The sequence below is a fragment of the Balaenoptera ricei genome, chromosome 17, assembly GCF_028023285.1.
Source record: "Balaenoptera ricei isolate mBalRic1 chromosome 17, mBalRic1.hap2, whole genome shotgun sequence".
Taxonomy (NCBI): Eukaryota; Metazoa; Chordata; class Mammalia; order Artiodactyla; family Balaenopteridae; genus Balaenoptera; species Balaenoptera ricei.
Window position 1 is genome coordinate 75,347,724 of NC_082655.1, and position 25,525 is coordinate 75,373,248.

The 25,525-nt window shown below is 42.1% G+C and overlaps 1 protein-coding gene and 1 pseudogene across 2 annotated transcripts in view; one reads left to right on the forward strand and one right to left on the reverse strand.

The window, feature by feature from the left end:
* Positions 1-7,421, reverse strand: part of LOC132352084 (ubiquitin-conjugating enzyme E2 variant 2-like) — a 28,962-nt pseudogene extending 21,541 nt beyond the window's left edge.
* The window catches only part of CA8 (carbonic anhydrase 8), a 91,123-nt gene that overhangs the window by 39,374 nt on the left and 26,224 nt on the right, over positions 1-25,525 (forward strand). The window contains exons 4-7 of one of the 2 annotated variants that reach the window (XM_059902049.1): positions 14,136-14,231; positions 19,961-20,023; positions 22,019-22,067; positions 23,702-23,814. In XM_059902049.1, the coding sequence (XP_059758032.1) occupies positions 14,136-14,231; positions 19,961-20,023; positions 22,019-22,067; positions 23,702-23,814 (321 nt within the window). The remainder of the gene's footprint in view (positions 1-14,135; positions 14,232-19,960; positions 20,024-22,018; positions 22,068-23,701; positions 23,815-25,525) is intronic. The other variant, XM_059902050.1, reaches the window with a different exon arrangement.

Consider the following 25,525-nt stretch of genomic DNA (forward strand, 5'->3'; position numbering starts at 1 on the left):
GAAAGTTTTACACAAAGCTCTGGGAAGCACGGTCCCCTTTAACGAGCACTGAGAAGTGACGTGGTTTATGGTGAGTTTGCTAAAGAATGGTTCTTTGTGCAACTGTCTTGAGCAACAAGTGAGTTGGATTAATTCGTTATGATTTTAAAGTTAATAACAAAACTTATATAAATAAGGAAGCACTTTGTGGGATAAAGCATAGGTGTCAATCTTTACAGAACTTTTTGTCCATAAAATTAAGGCAGCCTTCTTGTGTTCTCATCTAGTTGTGTAGCCTGTCAAAGTTCACTCTTCTCATAATAATTCAAAGATGCAAGATGTTTATATTGTTGGAAGGTTTTCTGTCCCTTGCATTTTCTTATAGCCACGGAGTTAATGCAAGATTGATTTTACTGCAGTTCTCAGAGAATTGTGGGGACAGTGTTAACACTTCTGAAGGCCATCCATGTGCCAGGCACATGCCATATCTTATTTAATCATTAAAACATCCCTTAGAGGTAAATGTTATGTCTGTTTTTCAGGTGAATAATCAGGTCAAGAGGCATTAAATAAGTTGCCCAAGGTTACATTGGTAATAGCTGAGACCCAGACCAAGTACCATTGTTTTCCCTCTACAATATGTGCCTTCTCATATTTCTAATAAAACGGTCCTCATTTTTGCTCTAGATAATTGCCATTCAAAAAGTGAAAGCCTCTGAGTATGCTGTGTTCACAGACAAGTACCTTTCCAGGTACAGTGAGGATTAACATGGATTTTCTTTAACATTTTCAGATAAATGCATTTTATTATAAATCGTAATCTTTTGAATATTGTAATTGGATTAAAAAAAATATTGTTCCTGAAAATTAGGTTATTAGGCAATGTACTAGGTATATAAAGTTGGAGGGTGAAAATTGACAGTGGTATTTCACAGAGAAATGAAATAGTTCTGAATTTTGAATACAATTAAGATTGCTTTCTATGTGTTCTTACTACTAAAAAGAGCTTATTACTATAATTTTTATCACCAACTCACCTGAAACAGCTAATACATAATAAACCAAATTTGCCACACTTCCAAAGGTTATAGAAAGACATATTCTTTAATGCGTTGCGAGGACTGTGCCCTGTGGACGCGGAGAAGCCTCTGATGAACTTTCCCAGGCGGACAGTGTGACATAACTGCGAGGCGGAGTCTCCAGTGGATTTGAAAAGCCAACCTTGGAGGCATGGAGGCTAGTTAAGGGACCTGGGCCATCATTCTAGCAATACATCATGGATATCTAAAGTAAGGAATTGCTCGTGGGAGGAAGCCAAGTGGATGGGTTTGGGAGATTGTAAGGAGGTAGAAAATGTCAGCATATAGTTCTTTTTTTTTGATTTTATAGAACTCTTTGTATGAATCAACTTTACATATGAATTTCTATAAATAACACTTACAGAATTTCTTTTCTGTTAAAGTTGCCTATAATTTCTTCAATTTTGTAGATTTCTGAGAATTAATAGAATGTTCTTTGCCTAGTTGTCGCTCTTATTTTTTAGTGTGAACAATAGCTTTCACTAAGGCCTTTTCAACTCCTTGGTCTGGTTCTGTTCTGAACACACCTCTAAATTAATGCTCTAGCGAGGGTTAAGCACTTTGAGCAGTGATATTAGAACAAGCTCTCAAAGCTCTCTAATAAAGAAATATTTAAAAAGTTTTTCATCACATTCACGTGGCTATATTTCTTAGTTGTAGAAGTTGCAGGCCATAGTTCTTGGTTGTTTGTAAGGGAAGAAGAGGACAGAAGAGATTTTTGGCTTGGGTCCATTAACAGAGCTAGGAACAAAGAGGGAGACAGAGGTCTGAGGGATGGTGAAGGGACTTCAATTTTGAAATGCTAACTATAAAATATTTCAGTAGGCAGTTTAGTAGAGGGATCTAGACTCGGGACAGAGATTTGGTTAAAGATGTTGACTTTGGAATCATGGGCATCTAGGTGACAATTGAAGACATGGGGTTACCCAGCAAGAATACGCTTAATGAGAAGAGGTGAGAGGATGGAGCCCCGATGGCACCACCCCTCGGGGGCTGTCAGGGGAAGGAAACCAGTAGAGAAGCCCGAGATGAAACTGGTATTGAGGAGGTGGAAACCCACAGAGTGTGGTGCAAGGCACGCATGGGAAGGGGCGGTTCGAGAACAGGCGGGTCTCAGATGCTGTAGAGCCGTCAAGTCAGCCCAAGCCAGAGGTGTGAGTTAGAAGAAGGTTCTGGTGAACTTGGGGAGAGCAGTTTCACTAAAGTGATAGGATGAGAGATGGATTTCAGTGGATCGTGGAGGAAATGGGCAGGGAGGAAGTGTCAATGGGGAGCATAGAGAAGTTTTTGAAAAAGTCTGCTGTGAAGAGAAAGTAGTAGGAAGGATTTGAGGTCAAGGAAGTGGTTTTTTTTTTTTAAAGATGAGAAAAATCTGCACATATTTAAATGAGGATGACAAGGAGCTAATTAGAGAGGGAGGCGTCTGGCCAAAGAGCTGATGGAGCAGGGCCCCTCGCGGGGGCAGGGAAGAACGGAGCAGAGGCAGGTGTTGACTCAAGCATTGCGTTGGGAGGCAGGAGGGGAGGATGGGATGGAGCAAGGCCCCTCGCGGGGGCAGGGAAGAACAGAGCAGAGGCAGGTGTTGACTCAGGCATTGCGTTGGGAGGCAGGAGGGGAGGATGGCAGGATGTCCTGGCAGGAAGCAGAGACAGTTCCCTTTCCGATGGTTTTATTTTCACTTCCAGGCAGGAGACCTTGCTGTTGGAATAGTAACGATGTTCCCAAGGGGCTGCAAACTGGTCGCCTTTGGGGCTGGATTTACGGCTGGATCCCGTTGGCACTGTGTGTTTTTTGAATTTGGGAGTTTAAGCGCCGTAAGCGCCGTTGGGCAGGGCACCGATTTCCCTGTTTCACAACTCCTCCCCCCTGCTCTGTCCCACCTTTCCCTCATTTATCAACCTACTTCCTGGAGGCCTTTGAAAGGCTGACTGACTTTGGTGATCTGGCTTTCTATAATGGAAACATTATTAGTTACCGTTAAACCTTAGGAAAATAAACCTAGAGGGGTGGGATAGGGAGGGTGGGAGGGAGACGCAAGGGGGAGGGGATATGGGGATATATGTATACATGTAGCTGTTTCACTTTGTTATACAGCAGCAATGAACACACCAGTGTAAAGCAATTATACTCCAATAAAGATATTAAAAAAAAAAAAGAAAGAAAATAAACAGTGAGTTCAGGCAGCATAACGAGAAAATAACCAGACAGAAGGTAGATGAGCACACCTTCGTTTTCAAAGATCTAGCTGTTTAAATACAACCCTGCCCACCTTTCCATGGCACCTCCTGCTTCTCTTGACTGTAATTGGCTCCAGCCAGCACTTACTTGCTATTTACCAGGAACTTTCCAAATAAGATCCCTTGTCCTTGTAATGGCTTTACACGTTAGGTGGTCTGATCTCTCTTTTACAGCTGAGGCCCCGGGGGGCTCAGATAATTTTCCCAGGAGCTTGTAGTGAGAAAAGAGCATTCATTCACACTGGGTGTGCTCTTGGCCTTGGGCACAGCCTGGCTGGATTCTGGCCATCTCTTGGGTAGTACATTCTCCATTCCTCTTCCCTGGGTTTTCTTGTCTCTACAGAGGACGTTGTTTGTCGTTCCTCCACGTGTTCCGTGAACAGTCACGCTGAGCGTTCTAACCTGATCAGTCTTCTTCTGCCTTCCCTCTTTGGGGGAGAGAGCCAGCCTAGAGGCGGTGGAGCCAAGCCGCCCGGGACCAGGTCTGGCTCTGTCACTTGTCAGCTGTGCAACCCTGGGCAGGCTACTTCCCCCTCTGTGCCTCCGTTCCCTTCTCATTAAGATGCGGGGCTGGGGTTTCCCTGGTGGCACAGTGGCTGAGAATCCGCCTGCCAATGCAGGGGACACAGGTTCGAGCCCTGGTCTGGGAAGATCCCACATGCTGCGGAGCAACTAAGCCCGCGAGCCACAACTACTGAGCCTGCGTGCCACAACTACTGAAGCCCGTGCGCCTAGAGCCCGTGCTCCGCAACAAGAGAAGCCACCGCAATGAGAAGCCCGTGCACCACAACGAAGAGTAGCCCCTGCTCGCCACAACTCGAGAAAGCCCGCGCGCAGCAACAAAGACCCAACACAGCCAAAAATAAATAAAAATAAAATAAATTTATATAAAAAAAAAAGATGCAGGGTTGGCGGCAGGCATGGCATCTACCGTCGTAAAGATGATAGTGAGGGCTGAGCGACGTGATGTTTGTAAGGAACAGCGCCTGGCAGAGCAGGTGGTCCCAGTGCTCGTGAAATAAATACACATACTCAGAGCTTCCTCTGTCATTTACAGGGCACGCAGACCCTTTGTGCTCATCTTTTTCTTGTGTTGAACTATCAATTTCATGTTTTCATTTATTCACACCCTGGATTCTTTTATAAAACTATTGGAGGTCTTTGTATTTCCAACGTTGAAAGCAGTGCACAGTAAAACCCTAGATGTTATCGATGCTCAGTAAATGTCTTGATGAATGCCTTGATTATTTTAGAGCTCTGTTGTCAAATGTGGTTCTCATTTGGGGGCAGAGGGGGATCGAATAACAGATGCAGTCTCTAAATGACTTATATTCTGTAACACCAAGACCCTTTGACAGTCTCTTTACCTTCTTTATTTTATAGAATGACACATGAAATATAGAGGATTTAAGTTATAGTAACTTAATTGCAGCCATAACCCACAGGTAAGACAGAGGATATTTCTTGGCAAACCAAGAAACCAATGTCAATGAATCAGTTTTAATTGCTTCTGATCTTACATTAAATATAAAATATTTCAAAATGATGTATTTTTTCTTCGATTCGCTCCAATGAGCCTTTTCCAGCCTTCCATAGTGAATTTCCTAAAGGCAGCTTTGTTTTTTGGGAAAAGAACCCTAACCACACTGCGATGCCCTGCTCCTAAGAAGGCAGCAAAATCGAAGTAAACAAAAGGAAATCAGCATTCAAAGAGGAAATCATTCTGCTTTGGAAAAAGTGTTTTCATAAATTACATGAAACTGGTACCTTTTCTTTTTTTAAAATTAAAAAAAAATTGAAGTATAGTTGATTTACTAGTGCCTTTTCAAATTGAGGATTCTGAACCCTAAGAACATATAAGTAGCTTTTGATATTAATATATTAATAGATGAAGTTGCCCTGAAATGCTCCAACACAGCCTCCTATTTCTCTTTTTCCGATATCAGAAAGTACATAATTAAGTTTAGGCAAAGCTAACAAGTAGGCGACAGTTAGAGGTAGAGTTTCAAATAATTTATTTTCCATTCCATGCTTTATAGCGCTTTGTCACTATTCTATGTCTACACCTTGAATGTCCTTTTCTGAATAATAGCGGCATAATATATTGACGATGACATCTTAAGTGCCACAGCACCTGAAAATAATATACACTAAATCTCAATTTATCTGCAGATGGATGGCTGCTCCGTACAATTAGGAGTGGATCTGGAGAGAGGGGTGCTTTCTCTGCTGTTTTTCAGTTTTTCAAAGCTCCCATTTTGTTACTCAGACATTTCACTTCCAGTCTTCTTGTCTTTTTAAAAATTCCAATACTTAACATCTTCCTTCTTTCAACCCTCAGTATCATAAGTGTAGTCGAGACATGAACCTTCCTTTTTCCTTTTCTAATTTTGTAGCTCTTTCCCAGTGTGCTGAGAATGGATATTTTGGGTGTGATAGGGCACGGGTGAGAAACTCGGCTCCTGAAACTCAAAATCTAGTGGGAGATCTGCTACAACTCTCACGGTTGACTCTTTGGGACCGAGGAAAGCAGTTAAGTCAAGTCAGGGCACAAAAACCAGGACGTGCTCTTGGTGACTCCTTTTCTTCTGTGACTCTGTGTTGAATTGTGGCCTAGCTCAGAGGAAGGGTCTTGATGACTGTAGTTTTCAGAAAAATGGTTTTCAGGTTCAGTTACATCTGTTGTCATAGGTGCGTTAAATACTTCTGATTTTTCAGCGTTTATAGCAGCCTGTGATTCTTTCAGGTTTTACCTTTGCCCATTAAAAGAGTAGATTAAAAGAATATTACAAGTTAAAGGTGACACATGTGGAATCTAAAAGATGACACAAATGAACTTATTTACGAAACAGAAACAGACTCACAGAGAGAACAGACTTGTGGTTGCCAAGGGGGAGGTGGAGAGGGATGCAGTGGGAGTTTGGGATTAGCGGATGCAAACTATGGTACATGGGATGGATAAACAACAGGGTCCTACTGTAGAGCACAGGGAACTGTATTCCATATCCTGTGATAAACCGCAATAGAAAAGAATATGAAAAAGAATGTATATAGGGACTTCCCAGGTGGCGCAGTGGTTAAGAATCCACCTGCCAATGCAGGGGACACGGGTTCAATCCCTGGTCCGGGAAGATCCCACATGCCACAGAGCAACTAAGCCTGTGTGCCACAACTACTGAGCCCACATGTCACAACTACTAAGCCCGTGCACAACTACTGAGCCTGCACTCTAGAGTCCATGAGACACAACTACTGAGCGCACGTGCCACAACTACTGAAGCCCACGTGCCTAGAGCCCATGCTCCACAACAAGAGAGGCCACCACAATGAGAAGCACTTGCACTGCAACAAAAGAGTAGCCCCTGCTCGCCGCAACTAGAGAATGCCCGTGTGCAGCAACGAAGTCCCAATGCAGCCAAAAAAAAAAAAAAAAAAAAGAATGTATATATATGTGTATAACTGAATCATTTTTGCTGTACAGTAGAAATTAACATTGTAAATCAACTATACTTCCATTAAAAAAAAACAATACTACAAGCGAAAGGTGAATTTTTCTTAAACTCAGGCAAACGGATTCTTCTTATTTAAAAAGCAAATCCCTTAGCCCTCCCTGCAGCTACCTTTCGATTTGTTTTCTGATGCTCACTGCCCACCTTCTCGGCTGGGCTGGCCCTGCCCCACTTGTTCATCCTGATGTCTTTACACTCTTCCTCTGCTCCTTTCATCGTATGGCAGCCGCCTTCTCAACAATCTTAAAGACATCAATCCAAAGTCGCTTTCTGTCCTCATTTTCTTTCTTTTCTTTTCTTTGCTTTTTTTTTTTGTAGCTATTGTCGCTTTGTTGTGGTAGAGCCTTGACCCTGCTAACCACACTTTCTTCCGGAAAGTCTTTTCTCGTTGGTCCTGACGGGACTTTGGAATTTTCTGGGTTTCCTCCTGCATATTTGATAGCCCCTTTCCCTCATCTCACCCTGACCCAAAGCTCAGTCCTTACCCTTCCGTTGGTCTCTTCTGTGACTTGATCCCTGGGTGAGCTGACCTTATAAGTTCGTCTCTCTGGGTATCTAGGGATGTCTGCAGTCTGCACCTCGAGCCCCTGCTTCTCCAGGCAGTTCTGGTTCTGCATCTCTTACTGATGGGACCCAGTTTGACTATAATGATGTAACTTTAAACATCTAAAACTGGACTCATCCTACTTTTGGTTAGTGATTTAGGACGGAGACCCATTATCCCTTTCCCTTCGTATCTGTTGGTTCATGTTATCTCTATCTCCAGCTCCAATCTATCTGTCTATCAGATGCCTGTCGAGGCCTCGGAGGGTGGGTAGAATTTGGGTAAGCGGCAAGACCGGGAGGAACAGCATTCCGAGTGAGTGGAACAGAAACGGAGCGGGGAGGGTGTTGTGAGGAGTCAGGAGTCCCGCATGATTTGAGTATTTGGGGATAGTTAGGATGGGGAAGGATGGGGTTGGAGAAAGTTAAGCCCTGTATGGGTAGGCAATGAAGGAAGTTAGAGATTTTGAACAGAGAAAATATGGTGAGAGCAGTGTTAGAGAGAGATTGGTTGAGCTTTGAAATGCAAATGATTAGAGGTCAGCAAAGCCTTGGTGAGTTGGAGATAAAGGGGTGGGGGTCCCTGGGGGGTTGGGGGCTCCATGAAGAAAACAGTGAGAGGGTGCCTTTGAAGGGAATGGATGTCAGTTCTGGAAATACTCAGCTTGAAGTGGCTCGAAGCCACTTGAAAGGAAACGTCCATTAAGCATTTGAAGATAGAAGACAGAGAACCTGTGTGAGTACAGGGCTGGGGAGAGAAACGTGTGAGTCATAATTGCCTTTTCAGTTTTTACTGCTTTTTCCATTCCTCATGATTCATTCTTTTGTACTCTAACGCTGTTGTGTTATTTATATTAATCATAAACCTCATTTATCTTGACGATAGCTTTCTGTTAGGCTGCCACGAGCTCTTCAAACTTATTTTTTCTCAGTGACAAATAAATGATTATAAGGCTATACGGCTTGTCACAGTTTCATAACTTTGGACAAATGTATCTATCGCTGTGAGTTAAGTACATTAAGATGAACGTTTCGCAGGTACTAATGGCGTAGCAGCATAATCAATGGCAGGAAATTGGAATTTGTGAGCCCCTTAGCAAAAGAGCAAAGATTTTCTCTAAAACTGTAAAAGGATGCTTTACCGTTGTTATCCTAGGGTCAGATTTTTTTTTAATAGGAAGGAATGAGGGTCATGATGCTGACAGAGTAATAAGGGGTCTTTGCTTTTTTATGTCTTTGTGATAACGTACATTGTTAACACACAAGGCCACGTGCACGGAGGCCTTGGTGGGTGGGGTGGAGGAAGGACAGTAAGAGGGGAGGGAAGACTCAGCTTTAACTGTGATAGAAAACCAGGGCCTCCTGCTCTGATGTCCCAGTTTGGGAGAAAGACAGAACATTCTGCTTCTCGAGGAAGAGTCCCTGAGGGGGGTGGGGAACTGCCCCTCGTTTCCGTTGAGGAAGAGTCATCTGTTGTCCAGCTGCTGCTGCTGGCAAGCTCGGTAGGAGTTTGGGTTCAAACTGCAGGAGACAACCCCTCTGCCACCTGCTGTCCCGTGTGCTTACGGGCGAAGAAGGTCTAGGCTCCAGAGACCTCCGTGAGGCCAGTCCTGCCTGTGTCATCGGAGGCGTGAGGTGGCCGAGCAGAGGGGGCCCCCTGAGCCTAGGCGGGGGACGAGCCATCTCACCGTCTAACCCTCCTCCTCCTCAGAGACGAGCAGTGCTGATGACCTGGGGCTGTGCTGCCACCTGGATGCTCTCCGTCCTCCAAGTCATCACCCCGCTTCTCTGCCTTCGTGGGCTGCGTACAACTAAAGCTAAGGAGGGCGAAATGTGATAGGAATATGGGGGTACAGAGAGCCCAATGGGAGGACAGCGAAGGTGTGAAGAAGCCGAGCTTTCAGGCGTAGCTCTCCTTCCGGTGTAGGGAGACGTGCTCCAAGAGGTGGTGGCTTGTGAAGTTCCCAGAGCTAAGGAGCTGAAACAAGCGTCTGAGGCTGGTGACCCCCAGCTCAGAAGTCTTTTAGGAGAGCTGCTGCCTCTAAGAAGTTAGCCCTAGAGCTGCACACGTGCAGTGTTACTCCTTGCCGTTCTGCCCTCTGCCGCAGACCTGCCCCGCCCCAGAGCGTGTCTGCACTGTTAGACTTTGAAATGAGTCTTCCAGGTGCCCTCAGCAGATAGCTGTCTGCTTGGACCTTTGCTGAGCCTCCCTTGGACTCCATGGGCTGCATCATCATTATCTAAACCATATCCTTAGTATCAAATGCCTTTCCGTTCAAATCCGTTTGTCCCCAGACAAATTTCAGAGCACATGTCCTCAATATGTGCATATTTATTACTAAATTAATTCATGCACTAATATGTATTATATATGTATTGATCTGTATATTATATATATAATATATAATCTATTTTGTGTAGCATAGGAAAATTGAAATGAAAAGACATTGGATAAAAATAAATGTAAGCAGACGTTCTAATATGTTCTTTTTGAGCATCAGTAGATCGTTTTGTCCCCGACCCTTTGCCAGAGGAGCCATGTTTAGTCTTAGAAGAATAAATTGCAAACACCGTCACATTAATTGTTAGAGCCCTTTGCCTTTATTCCTGTTGCTTCTAATGTTGTTCAGATTTAAGCCTCCATTCATCTCCACACTTTTTTTCTCGTCACACACTTTTTGTTTGTTTGTACAACCTGTATTAGAGTTCTCAGGAGAAACAGTATATGTATATTCTGAGACAGAGAGAGGAGAGTTAAGATTTATTTTACGGAACTGGCATATCTGAAGTATGCAGGCCAGGCCAGAGGCTGGAAATGCAGGCAGGATTTTTTCACTCCGGAGGTAGAATTCCTTCTCCTTCAACTGATTGGATGAGGCCCACCCACATAATGGAGGGTAATCTGCTTTGCTCAGTCGACTGATTTAAATGTTATCACAGCTAAAAAATACCTTCAAAGTAACATCTAGACTGATGTTTGACCAAACAGCTGGGCACCATAGCCTAGCCATGTTGACACACAAAGTTAATCATCACACACCCGTATCATAATCTTCTGTTGGAACTTTCGTGGTAGACACCTAGCTTACCTTCCCACCTCCCACGCCAAATACTTCCATCCATCCCCATTCTGTCGGAAGAACCTTTGAAGGGGGATTTTGATTGATTCTAAGAAGCATAAGTAATAATAATATTCACTACAATAATATATTGCTTTAGTGTTTCCCAAAGCACAGTTATGATAAAATTTAAACCTCTGTGCCATCCAAACCCCTCTAACTTTCTAGCCCCATCTCTCCTGTCACTGCTGGTCTTATGTGCCCTCTAGTTACCCCCAAGGTACTCAGTTCTTCACAGGCACTGATGATTTTCCTGTCTCTATGGCTTTGCTCTATGAAACAGAACCAACACTAATATAAGGCAAAATAATAATAATAATAATTATAATATATAGTAATTCAGGCTTCTCAGACCTGAAAAAACTTCATTAAGCTGGGGAAAAAGGAAAGGGGGAGATAGACGGTGTTAGGGGCTGAATTTTTCCCCCCTGCCCCTCCCCCCCACCAACCAATTCATATATTGAAGTCTTAGCTCCTAATACAGCAGAATGTGACTGTGTTTGGGGACAGGATCTTTACAGAGGTTATTAGGTGAAAATGAGGTCACTAGGACAGGCCCTTGTCCAGTATGACTGGTGTCCTTATAAGAAGAGGAAATTTGGACACAGACATGCACAGAGGAGAGACCATGTGAGGTCAAGGGAGATGGTGGGCGTCCGCAAGCCAAGGAGAGAGGCTTCGGGAGAAACCAACCCTGCCCACACCTTGATCTCGGACTTCACGCCTCCAGAACTTTGAGAAAATAAACTTCTGTGGTTTAAGCCACCTAGTCTGTGGCACTTTGTTATATGGCAGCAATCTAATATGGGTGGAGTGAGGCAGGGCTCAGGGAACACAGAGTGAGCTGAAGCCGAGAGGCAGCAAAAATGTAGAGTGTGCGATGGGTGTGGGCTGCTCATCTATGTGACTACTACCGGTTACAGCTGGTTTCCAGAATGTGTTGGAAATTTGCCTGGTACTTGAAATAACCATCCTCTAGTGGCTTGGAAAGGGGATCTCTGATGATGTTTTGTTTGGTCTTAATGAGACAAAGCATCTCCAAGAGAGGGGCGTTTCTCAGTAAATACCAGGCTGGAGCTTTGTTTCTGAAGTTTGGGTTCCTTGTGCACTGTGAGGGAAGAATCTCTTTTGCTCTTTAATGGAGTCTCAACTGATTATAAGACCCAGATGGTAGAGCAGACAACAGGTGGTAGAGATTCTCTTGCTATTTTCGTTCTGTGTTATTGTACTGGTCACACAAGGGTCATAGCGATCTTCTGTTATCCTTTTTAGCTTGAGTTAGTGGAAGTGCCAGGATGTCCCTTAATTTTTCTTTTCTTTCTTTCTTTCTTTTTTTTTTTTTTGAATAGACTGTATATTTTAAGAACAGTTTTAGACTTACAGGAAAATTATGAAAATAGTACAGAAAATTCCCACCTGACCTACACCCAGTTTCCCCTGTTTTTAACATCTTACATTAGTATGGTACATTGGTTATAATTAGTGGACCAATCTCAATACATTAAGTATTTTATTCAGTTTCCTTCATTTTCACCTAATGTCCTTTTTCTGTTCCAAGATCTCACCTATGACACCACTTTGCATTTAGTTCTCATGTTTCCCTAGACTCCTCTTGGCTGGGACATTGTCTCAGGCTTTCTTTGTTCTTTGACGACCTTAACAGTTTTGAGAAATACTGGTCAGCTATTTTGTAGAATGTCCCTCTCTTGAGATTTGTCTGAGGTTTCCCTCTTGGTTAGACTGGGGTTATGGGTTATTGGGAGGAAGAGCACACAGGTAAAATGTCATTTTCATCACATCATGTCCAGGGTGCCTATATCAACATGTTTGATGACTGCCGATGTTGGCCTTGGTCACCTGGCCCAGGTGGTGTTGGCCATATTTCTCCACCATCAGGTATTCCATACTGTACTCTTTTTTTTTTGGGCGGGGGGGGGGGTGGGTGGCGTGCTGCGAGGCTTGTGGATCTTAGTTCCCCGACCAGGGATTGAACCCGGGCCCCAGCAGTGAAAGCACCGAGTCCTAACCACTGGACTGCCAGGGAATTCCCCCATACTGTACTTTTTGAAACGAGATTGCCATGTACAGCACACACTTAAGGAGTGGAGACCCTCAATTTTTTAAACACAAAAACATGTGAAGTAGTTTTTGAGGAACAGGTGTGAGTGATGATGTTGCTGAATTATGGAGGAGTGGCAAAAAAAAAACAAAAAAAAAACCCAAAACATACTTTTTTTGGTTTGTTTTGTTTCAGAAAAAAAAAAAAAGCTCCATACTGTCGCTATGAGAAGTAAGAAAAATGTTGATTTGAACTTTGCAACTTGTGGAATAAAAATAGATTTCAACCTTGGGCTTTTTTTTGTTGATTTAATTAAGGCAATCAGTTCTTATCTGTACCACTGTACACTTATCTGTACCACTGGGGCTCCGAAGCTATTGTTGCAGCCAGAAAAGGAAAGATTAAATTGGTCTGTCTTTCATTACTAACTGAAAGGTTATAGAACATCGCTTCCTTAAAGGCAGTGCCTTGACAGTTACATTTATTGGACAATCCAAGTTCATGTGGGCTTTTCATAGCCTGACCTGTCCTGGGTGACCGTTTCTATTATAGGCAGAGGACCTCATTACTTCCCCCTAGTGGTCAGCTTTATAATCTTGAATTCTAGTTGGACAAATTCAGCAGGAGAAACTTCAAAGTTAGTGGCAATCCTCATGATAATTTTCCTTAATACTTTAATGTGGATGCTAAAATGACATGGTGATTGAATTTTAGTATGTCTTTTTGGATTAAAACTAATTTTTAAATGGGTCAGTGTTTTCAGGCAGCAAGTAATGGTGACTTGATTAAAAGCTAAAGCGATGAAGTTTAGTATTCTAGGCAGAAGATTTACCTTGCTACTGTTCTACTGAGAGCCTCAGCGGCCATTTGATTTTAACCAGGGAATTGAATCTGGCTTCTTGAAAGTGTTTTATCAGCACTGTAGGAGCAAGTGCACATTCTAGATAAACCTGAAGACTACAGAGCTTTATGGGGATCGTAGTGGGAGAATCCTCTGGAGTATTGTTCGTCATTCCTTCACAGATAAAATTTTATCTCCAGGACAGGAAATGGCTTTCATTTAGAGTTCTACATCAGCATTCATTATTTTACCATGCTTTAAAAAGATGCAGCGCTTTTTATAGGATACTATCTGTCTACAGATTCTTAGAGAGTGGAAAGCATTTACAGAATTGGAGACTGGTTTTGTATTATCCTTGATGGAAATACTGGGTGACACAGTACTTGAGTATGTAGGTGGTAATCCTTCGAATGAGTTCTGGTGTTTGTGCCCAGACCGGAGTTCTGTTTCATTGAGAGCCAGAGGGGATGGCGTCTAAGGAAAGGCAGCTAAATCAGTGTGAAATCTGCGAGTCTTCTTAGATGTGCTCCTGATTAGGACAAAAGCAGAACTCGAGTGGCACTCAGCACTGCTTCTGTTCAGAAATGAGAAGGGAGGAATTCATACGGAGAACCAGTATTAAACCAGTCATCTATTTGTGTCTGTCTGTGATACTCGCGTTGCGTACGACACCATACAGATATGGTCAAGGAGCAGTTGATAGGTCTTTGTTTTCCTGAGCGGAAGTACATTTAGTAACGAGGTTACCTGTCTATTGTTGCTCACCCAGCTCCACCTGATCCACTGGAACTCCACCTTGTTTGGCAGTATTGATGAGGCTGTGGGGAAGCCCCATGGAATCGCCATCATTGCCTTGTTTGTTCAGGTAAATGGTCTCCTGCTGTGATTGTTATATCAGAGATGCTTATTTCTAATTCATTTTGCAAAAGGTTTTTTGTTCTCTCTCATTTTTACTACTTAGAGGTGACATTAAACACCTATACAGAGAGCATTGATACTTTAAAAATAGAAAACTTGATCTCTCTGGGTCAAAGATGAGCAGCCATATTCACTGGTAGAAAATGGTTCATTGGCTTATTAGAAATTTTCTTCAGAGTGGCCTTCAGGGTCTTTGGAGAAAGGAGTTAGAAAATGTCTCCTGAAGGCAGAGTTCATTTTATTATTGAAAAAGCATTTCAGAAAGTATTTTTGGACCTCGCCTTCCTGCAAAGTCTAAGAGAAATCAATACTATAATCATGTAGTAGATTCCTTTAGCTATTTGTTATTAATAATTTTCACTCTAAGATGATTTGAAGTGCCTTGTAGAAAACACTGATAAAATGAGAGCGGCAAAGACCTTGGTGGTTATTGTCAATGTAAAGTTTAGATTTGAGCTCTTTGGTGGGCAAAGAATATTATATAAATTTAGTGAAACGTACAGAAGCGGACCATATGCTTTCAAAGGTAAAATTTTAATTTAGTTCCTAAGGTGAATCTTTTAAACTTTGTCTTGATGTAATTACTTGATGTAATAAAAGATTTAGAGGTGAAGGAGACCCTGGAAATTGTAGGCTTCCCCCTTCCGCCTCTTATAGAAGAGAAACCAAGGGCCAAAGAGACCAAGTCATTGTTTATAGTCACCCAGGGATTTAATGTCACCAGTCAGGACCAGAAACCATTGTCCACTCTGTGTGGTTCCAGGCTGCCTTTGGATAACCTAGTGGTCCTTAATAACTTAATTTTCCAAAGAGAGCTGAGGAAGGGACCTTTTAAAACCTCTTTTTTTGGGGGTGGCATATATTTCAACAGTATTAATTCCAACAATTTCCTGTTATAAATACCTCTAAGATATTTCTTTATTGATGTTTGAAAGTAGCCTTCCAGTTTTATTTAGCCTTTTAGTATTTTGAAATCCATGTTTTTAAAGTATAACACATGTCATGGAATTTAAAACAAATTCTTACATTTTAAAATAAATCTTCTTCTCACTATTTATTTCATGCCTTTTTCACAGGCAGGGCCCTATATTCCTTCTATTTTATATCTGCGTTGTATAAGGAGAATGGAATCACAAAATGTTGATGAAAAATGTTTTAAATTATACTACAAATATATTCTGATAATCTTTAGTATATTGAAAATAATAACTGTTAAAGTCCATCTTTTGTAACCTGAGAAAGTTAACAGAGCATCCAGATTCGACAACATGAGGCAGTAGAAGTAGAAGGCAATGTCTCATTATTAAAAAAAATAAGAATAATATAAAAATAAGAACACAAATAACCAAATAGTCATCTGTAGGAGGGGAGGGAACATGTTAGTTTCATCTTTGGAGGTGGTACTCAATACATACTTGTGAATGGAATTCAGTGTGATAACTTGATGTTTTCACTTACTGCTTCTCAGTGTAGAACAGCTGACATGCAGTAATAGTGCACTAGATTGGAAGCCGAGTCTCTTGGGACCAAACATCGCCGTTCCCTGGAACCAGCCCATTACTGGAGGCAGGCAAAGCTTGGGAGCTTGTACTCTGGCTCTAACTTTCCATAGGAGGGAAAATCCAGATTATCTATGTGAAAATGCCTTTCTCGGGAGAGAACCGAGTCACAGAAACTATAGAGCAAACATTCACGGAGGAAAGAAGGGCTGATCGGGAGTGTCAGCCGAGGCAGAGAGGAAAGGACCGCGTGCGGGGGTCTTGCACTTAGGTCAGAGGCTGGGAGAAGCGGAGGGGAGGAAGTCCAGGCAGTGAGGATAGACTTCCCTCTCAGGAAGCTTGACTCAAAGACAGATGGGGTGAGAACTAGTGGTGATGTCCACAGCAAGTTCAGATTGTTTCATATTGAGATCCGAGATGGGCCTGTGCTTTTATTCTGAGCAAAAAGGGCCAGCGCGGATGTTGTTTAGACATACTGGCAAGAAAGGGGATAATTGATGTAGAAAAGCCTCAGAGGAGGTGGAAAGGCATGGGATGAGAGCTTAGGTGGATGGACTGACCCCGGACAGGATGGGCCCCACCCCTTCTCCGAAATAGAGGGCCAGGAGGAAAGGGTGGGCACAAACGGCACACATTTTTAGGTGAAGAAAGCCAGGAATTTAGGGGAGTTTATGCCTGATGACCTGTATTATCTCTGAGACATGCAAAGCAAAATTATTTATAGAGCAAAGGAAATATGGGTGTGGGACTGGGTTTTGAGATAGCGCAGGAGGGGAATGACAATAGACTTGACAGTCCTTGTGGGAGACCCACTTGAGATTGGACATCACAGATGGTACAGGACAACGGATCGTGGGCTGTTCTCCATCCAGGGAGAGGAGCAGAGAATTCTAGCAATTTTCTTTTTTTTTGGCCGTGCCCCGCGGCATGTGGGATCTTAGTTCCCCGAGCAGGGATCAAACCCATGCCCCCTGCAATGGAAGCACGGAGTCTTAACCACTGGACCGCCAGGAAAGTCCCTCTAACAAATTAATTGTTGTATTGATCCATTACAGAGCATAAGGTTTAGGAGGACAAAGGGATTAGAGAGTGGAGAATGGTTGAAGAGGTGTCATTCAGCACAGGCAGGAAGGGAAAGAGATGAAGCCAAGAGGGACCTGAGGGGCGTGACGCCTTGAGATCAGTGAATAGGAAGAGAGAGAAAAGAAGAGAGAGCTGGACGGATGGGCACTTATGGTCAGAGGCAATGGTCTTTGTTTGGAGTTGCAGTTTTCAGAGTGAAGACAAATCCAGGGTGTGTTCTCAGGATTGGTTTGCTGAGGTGGGAGGGAGCTGATGGGCATGGACTGAGGGGTAAAGAGACAGGCCAGGGAGGGCACAGGTCACGCACAGGGATGTTGAAGTCGTCCGGAGTGACGGCAGGAGGGGGTGACCACTGGGAGCGGCCGGAGGGTCAGGAAGTGACAAGTAGAGCAGGATAGCATCGGAGGAGGGCAGTCCACTCAGAGGAGGAGGATGGCTTTGGGCTTGTGGGGTAGAAGACCCATCTGAAAGTAACAGCTGGAAGCTGACCACGGCTCTCACTCCTGTCTGCGCAGTGTCCACTCCAAAGGCTCGGGAGGGTGGTGACCTTGAGCAGACCCAAGGGGTTCACAGAGACCCCCTGGAGGAGGTGGCAGGAGAACTTGTCAAAGCTGTGGAGTCATCCAGTTTCAGAGGCTGCGGTAGAAAATGAGGGGGGATTAGCGTTAGAAGTGGAAAAGCGCAGGGCTGAGGCTGTCCGAGAGGAAACTCACCAGAGGGCTGGCATTTGGGGAGGCGGTGAAAGATGGCCAAGGGGAGGGTCAGAAGTTACTGGGTTCCTGGCAGACTCTTGGTCCCATGTTGCGCTGTCACCTGGACTGCTGTAGGGGCTGAGGCGTGCAGAGGATCCGTCTATATTTTCTTTTTGGTCGCTGTCACCTCTTCAGACCAAACTTTGACAAAGAAGGAAAGAGATCGAGCAATAGCTGAAGTTGGTTGCAAAATATAAAGTTTTACCCGTAAGGTAAAGAACCTTTATAGACAGAAGGAGCCAGTAAGAGTTATTAAGTGCTACTTCATGTAAGAACTGTATTCGATGCTGTGTAGCATTCTGATTAAAAGTAGTCTGGGTGATAGTCACTGAATTACAATGCACCGTGCCCTGTTCTGAGGTTTGTTATTTTTAATATTTATTTATTGATTGATCGATTTGACTACGTTGGGTCTTAGTTGTGGCATGCGGGAATTTTAGTTGCGGCATATGGACTCTTAGTTGCAGCACGTGGGATCTAGTTCCCTGACCAGGGATTGAACCCGGGCCCAGCCCCCTGCATTGGGAGTGCAGAGCCTTAGCCACTGGACCACCAGGGAAGTCCCTGTTCTAAGGTTTTTGTTTGATTGAGTCTTATCTTCAACTCCATCACTTTTGTCTGCCCCACTGTATAGAGGAGGAAGCTGAAGGACACAGAGGTTAGGTAAACTTGCTCAAGACTAAAAAGAGAGTCGGGGTCAGAACCCAGCATCCAACGCAAGTGACCTTGCTCCTGGACCCCACTACATTGTGTGGCCTTACAGCGTTCAGATGTGGACTCTTCAAAGAGTTAAGCTCTGACAAGAGATGCATGAAGTAAAGACAGAGCCGACCTGTGGGTGTAATCATCCAAATGCTACATTGTGGTTAAACCAGTACAACAGAGGGGTCTGTTTCCCCTGAAGATGGGGTGAAGGTGTCTGCCTACAGGTCCAGGCTTTTGCACCCAGGAGTAAATTTCCCTGAGAGATATATATATATGTGTGTGTGTGTGTGTGTATGTGTGTGTGTGTGTATATATATATATATATATATATATATATATATACACACACACATATGCACATATAATATATATATATATACATTTTTTTAACTTAAGAGAATTCATTTTCTGTTTTTAGTGCCTATCTCAGGAATTGCAAACACTTGGAAAATGATGTCTCAATTATTTTGAACTGATTGGCCGATCTTAGGTTATGTAAGTTTCTTGTCTCACCTCTTTCCTCTGATGCCCTTTCACCTAGCCTGTTTCCCAGTTGGATCACGTGGAGAGAAACAGGGAATATGAACATGGTGACAGCGCTTCTTGCTCCTTGTAGGTCATTCTCCAAAATTTATGTGGAAGAGGAAAAGCGAACCGTAACAAGGATTGTTTGTCTGAGGTTGTAAATTGTCTCCTCTGTGACTGCCCTCCATTATCATGGACTGTTGAAACTTGGCTGAAAAATGGAAATCAGATTGCACTTACAATTTTTAAAGTTAGAGTCAAGAATATTTAACATCATATTCTTTTTAAAGTCTCAAATTCTTTGGAACATTTTATACACTGAAAAAATGTAAAGCTACATAATGCTTTAAAAGAGAAAGCTACTGGGAATTCCATGGTGGTCCAATGGTTAGGACTCAGAGCTTTCACTGACATGGCCTGAGTTCAGTCCCTGGTCAGGGAACTAAGACTGTGCAAGCCACTCAGTGGGGCCTGGAAAAAAAACATAGAAAGCTGCGAACAGCATATTCATATTTATTTAAGAATAAAAAGGGGATTATAGAACTATGTCCTGTGGCAATCAAGAAATGTTGTCCTGATTTCAGTGACAGGACAATGAGTACGTATGAAATCATGTACTCATTTTTCTGAGTTAATAAAATTTTTTCAACACGGATAAAATCTTTATAGTAATGATCTAGAAATGCCCAAGGTGAAAATGGAAGGCTTTGGGCATATGATGAATAATTTTAATTCAGAAATATCCTTGAAATTTCTATACCGCAGTATTATGACTTTATATATATATATATATATATATATATATATATATATATATATATATATATATATATATATATATAGAGCACAGTGGGTAAACCTGTACCTAGCAAGGTGAATTTAGAATGGATTCTTGGAAATGTCTAGGAACATATCTAATACTTTCTTGTACTGGCTTCTGTTACACCTTTAATTGCCTTCAGTAGATGTTGACCTGGCTATTATTAAAAAGGTCATTTGTTCCCCAGGAAGAACATTCAGGTGAACTTGAACTTCACTCCTGTTGGTTATTTTAAGTAGAAGCTACATATTTAAAAGCTTTATGGTTATGGTTTATGCTTTACACATTGCAGATCGGAAAAGAACACGTAGGCCTGAAGACTGTAACTGAAATCCTCCAGGATATTCAGTATAAGGTAAGTCATTCTTTAAAAGAAAATAAAAGTACCGGCTGTGTCAGAGGCTTCCAAGCCCACCTTCAGGCTGGGAGATTCCCTAAAAGGACTCACAGCCAAGTTCTTTCCCTCCTGGTTGTGGTTTCTTCCAGCGGAAGGCTACAGCCCCAGAGCAGCGAGCCACAAGCTTCCAGACAGCCCCGCCCCGTGGAGTCGCATGGGGACACACCTGACTCTCCTAGCAGTGATGTCACAACACGTGTGAAGCATTGCCAACCAGGGAAGCTTTCCTGGGCCTTGGTGTCCAGGGATTTTACTGGGGGTCAGTCATGCCAGCCGGCGATGCCTGAGGGACTGACCTCAGCTACTCTGACTCTAGCCCTCCCCCACCCTGAGCAAACCAGGCTTTCACCATAAATCGCAGTGTTGGGATATACTTATCTGGTCCAACTGGTGCAGCCTGACCCAAGGCCTCAGGCACACAGAGCCACTCTTCTCAGTCAGCATATTCCAAGGGCTCAGAGATTATCTCCCAGGAGCCAGCCAGGGGCCAGTCTTGAAGACAGGCCTTTTAAATTTTTTTTGGATTGTGTAGGATTCGAGCAACCCAAGCCAGCTGAGTTACCCCTTTCTGCCCGCTGGTTATAGGAAGGTAGTGTAAATGAAACAAATAAAAATTGTGGCAACCACACTTCAAAGTATTTAAGTAAAAAGAAAAAAAGAGACAAGTACATATAAGCCATAAGATGATATATCCCACAGAAGGTGACGTAGGTGGATTTGAGCCTGTAGTGATTCGGCCTAGCATTGCCGGGAAGCCCAGTTCTCTTATAAACAGTACCTTTTATGCTCACGTTGAGTCAGTAGAATCTGAGTGGCCTTGTGGGGGAGAAGTTCAATCCCATGTGGGTGCTGGAGATACCGCACAGGGGTCCAAAGGCCCAAGGCCAACCCTAGAATCTGTCTGGAAACAAAGTCTCGCTAGCTCTAGACTCACTAGCTCAAGCCCAGGGCATCTGGAACCAGGCAAGACTCTCTCCTGAGCGCAGGCTCAGAGTGAATCCAGCTGCCAGGGGAAAGCACAGACTGGTCACAGAAGCTGGTGAAAAGGGGACAAGGACACATTTTCATTGGCATTTGTTGAATAGAAATGGGTTGAGAAATTTTCCTTTATTGCTTCAGCTAATGTGACGTCAGTCGTTATGGAATACAGGAGGATGGTGGGAGGTAAGTAAGCTGGGTTCTTTAATGTGTCCAGCAGTCCCCAGAAGTAAGGAAGAGACCAAGAGTTCATGCACTAACCTTCCCTGTTATGTCTGCATTAGTGGAGTAATCTTATAAGAGACATCCAACTGGCGTGACAGGTCTGTCTGTCTAAGGACTGGCATTTTAAATGGGACTATTTAAGATAGTGATCAGAAATGTGATGATGGTGATGGCACAAATAGTTTATTGAAATTTAAATCTAGTTTTGATAAACGTGTATTGAAATTTAATATTTTCATCTGAGTGTCAGCTCTCCCTCTCTGGAGGAGGAGAGCATCCAGAATAGGTCCTAGAGTTGAGCCACCAAATCCAAAGGGGGCAAAACGAGAATTTGGGAGGCAGCCCGTCCTGCCAAGAAGGTTAGGAATTGAGATCATAGTACCAGGAAGAAAGTCATTTCTAAAGAATTCCCTGAGCCAAGGCCTAAGTCTCTGGTCTGGATGCGCCAGGAGCCGGAAAGGTAGCTGACATGGGGCAGATGGACACTGGACGATTTTAAGTTTCACACCTGGAATTATAGGGAAAATTGAGCTGCAGCAGCAGAGAAAATAGCTACAGACTCAGAGCAGGAGTATCTTGTTGGAATCAACCCCTGTTGCTCCAATGAGAAGACAGATTGACACAAATCTATGGGGTCTGATAATGCCATTCAGAAAAGACTTCAACCTGGATTTTTAGTGCTAATGAATGTTCTTATTCTAAAATTTAGAAATTTTATGTTAACATGGGGTACATTGTTTTCTGTTTCAGGGGAAGTCCAAAACAATACCCTGCTTTAATCCTAACACTTTATTACCAGGTAAGCATTCATCTGCATAAGATGAATTTTAACTGTGGATATGACTGCACTGTTTTCCTCAGAACATACACAACTGTATCTTATTAGTTAATAAAGTTTCTTTACAATTTATATTCTCTGTAGTTGGTACCAGTTTCAGATTGCTCTAAACCTGGGAGTAAACCTTTTGGAATAATAAACACTTTACCACTAGTTCCATTAATCCATGAAGAGGTTTTTTTTGGATTTTCATTCATACAAATTGCTACCTCTGTGTAAAGCACGACTGTAATAACATAACCTTGATATATATGTAAGACTGGTCAGTGTAGTTCTTATTAATCTCTGGTGTGAAATAAACTTTATATCTAATTTTAAAAGATAACCTCTTTGCAATGATATTATTTAGCTATTATTTCTAAATATTTAGGTGTGCCTGAATAGGTAAGAATTATATATAAAATACTCAAAATATAATTTGTAGATAAAGGTTGTTTTGTACAAAATTTTGGTCTTCACATTTCTCCGCCTAAATTATGTGAAATTTTTTTGTGTTTCAAACAAAACCAAATGCATTGTATCTTCTACTTTCTACATTTAATTGCATTGCTACAAACCAGTTTTTTCCATATGTTGAATACTCACCATCATATTTAATCACAAATTCTTCTAATGCAGGGCTACAAGATTTTATAAGAATGATTTTTTTTATTCTATCATAATATGATTTCAATATTTTGCTATTGAAGAAGCAATATAGAGGTAGCTAGAACAGCATGGTTAAATGCACAGACTGTTTTCTTGTCTCTCATTTTTATTTAAAAAAATCAGATACATGATTTAACATTCTTAAAAGAATCAAAAGCTCTAAATAATCACACCGGGGAACAACTTAAGCAGTCTCTCCCTTTAAATCCCAATAGTTACAAATTATTGACCTTTTTTTTGTGTGTATTTTACAAAAATTTATTTTAACTGAATTTTTAAAAAGATAATTTAAACACACAGACTTTGAAGCCAGACTGCTTTCGTCCTCATCCTGGCTCTGGCAGTTGTTAGCCCAGTGACCGTGGGCATATTACATAACCCTCTGTGATTCAGTTTCCCCATCTGAAACGTGCGGGTAATAATGGGACCTATCTCACTGGTTTGTTGTAAGAGTTAAATAAGTTAATGTAAAATGCTTAGAAGAGCACTTCACACGTAGTAAACATTCAATAGATATTGGGTATAATCAGTCAGGTAAATCATCCAATAAAGTAAAAAAAAAAAAAAATGGATACACTTCTCCTCAAGTGAGTAAACTTGATATATAGTATATAGATAGTGTATAGTATATATACATCAAGTATGTATATATATAATATAGTATATCAAGTTTATATACATCCAGTTTATATAGCCATATTTAAATATGTATAGTAACCCATTGAGAGAAACTGCTATAAATAACAGAGGATTCATTGTGTTTTTTATTGATTGTTTTCTCCATGATGATTAGATTAAAAACGCAAACGTGAGGCTCTAGTTTAAAAATGACATCAGTCTAAGAAGTGTTATTTGGACAGTTTGTAATTTTGAAAATTATCGTTGGAATCTTCCAAATTATTTTTCATTAACTTGCCTTTCCGTGACACGTCCACGTGATGGCACAGACCCTCTGCTGCGCGATTACTGGGTCTACGAAGGCTCTCTCACTATTCCGCCCTGCAGTGAAGGTGTTACCTGGATATTATTCCGATACCCTCTAACGATATCCCAGCTACAGGTGAGTGCAGTGCTTTCAAATCTTCCAGAATGAAGTTCTGAGTTAAAGGTTAAATGTTGTCTCTATAAAAGGGAAGCACGTCTGTTTTACGTTTTGGCTCCCTTTGGATCAGTTAGATCAGTCACATCTTTTCAGATAAAAGTTAAATGTCTTGAACCAGGGAAAGCAATGGAAAGGTCAAGGATGAAGAAAACCCAGCTCTCATTTATGATCTGTACTTTAAAAGTCAGTTTTTATAGAGTAAATAGAAGTCAGTGAAATAGCCAAACTTTTGATTATTATAGTTATTCCTTCATGTGGGTTTTCCCAGGCATTGGAGAGAAAAAAGCTCTTGGAAGTAAAGTGAGAGTGCCAGTTATTTCTGTAAGTCACATGCAGGCTTTGTAATAGCTCTTTGTTGGCTTGCACAGGAAAATCCTGTATGCAGAGGGTGAGGGCGCTAAAAGGAACACCCCGGAAAGTTCTGGATTGTTCTCTAGCCCCACTTTTGTTCACCTACCACCCACCTTGGGTACAGCATAGGTGCTCTAAATGCTAATGCACAGTGTGTGTGGCTCCAGGGTGAGCTGTCACTAGGATGTTAGCTGGCGGAGCAGGAGGCAACATCACTACAAGGTGTTTAAACAATGGTTTTGATACTATTACAAAAAAAGCTTTAAATGTCTCCTATCCCCCAGAGGTCTGTCTAAGGATGTGTTCTGGAAGGCTATACTTGTTCTTCATGATCAGTCTCAAAAGACTTGGGCAATCCTCTCAATAAACCAAGTTTCCTTTAGAAACTTCTTACAAACTTTTATTAATTCCCCTATCATTTTATAAGAAGTTCAAGTTTACTCACTACTCAGGAAAGCCTTCTTTTGTTTGTCCTTAAATCTTTAAAATCCTTCTTTCAACCTTTAACAATTTCTTATTTCTCTTTTTTCTAAGGATTAATTTTAAAAGTGCCCCATTCAACATCTTCATTGTTTCATTATTTTAGAAACTTTGATCACACCACCTTTGGGCCTTTGTATTTTTAATATGACAAATCCCAATTCCTTTATTTATTCATTCATCTGTTTTTTTCTTACAAGAAACTGTTCCTGATTGCCAACCAGGCACAGAGGATGCAGAGATTAAAACACAGTGTTTACTCTTAAAAAGTTCACCATGGAGTTGTGGAGGCAGATGATTATTAGACAACTATGTTGTGTCATAAGTAAGGTGCTCTGGAAACACGTAGGACAGAAACCCAACCCGGACTGGGAGGTCCAGGGAATAACTCCTGAAAAATATTAGGAGTTAGTCTAGTAAAGGAGAGGGAAGAAATTAGAAGTTTGAGTCTAATGTTAAGAGTAGAGGTTTGGACTAATGACATATAGATTTGGAATTTAATAGCAAAGGTGGTAACTCCTGTAACAGATATACCTCAAAACTGCAGTGACTTATCACAGTAAGAATTTATTTTTTACACACGTGAAATGTGTTTTTACATTTTACAAATCCAACAAATGTGTCTTTGATTCACAGTGAAGGCTTTTCTTTGTGCATTCAGGGAACCGGGTTGAAAGACACTCTGCCATCTTTAATACCTCACTTCCAGGTCCTTAGGTGTGGTCATGTAGCCAGCAGGAAGGGAAAGAGCGTGGAGGCTCTCAAAGGGGGATTGCTTTTAAAGGGCCAGACCTAGAAATGGCGAACACCATTTATGCTTACATTCTGTTGGCTGGAA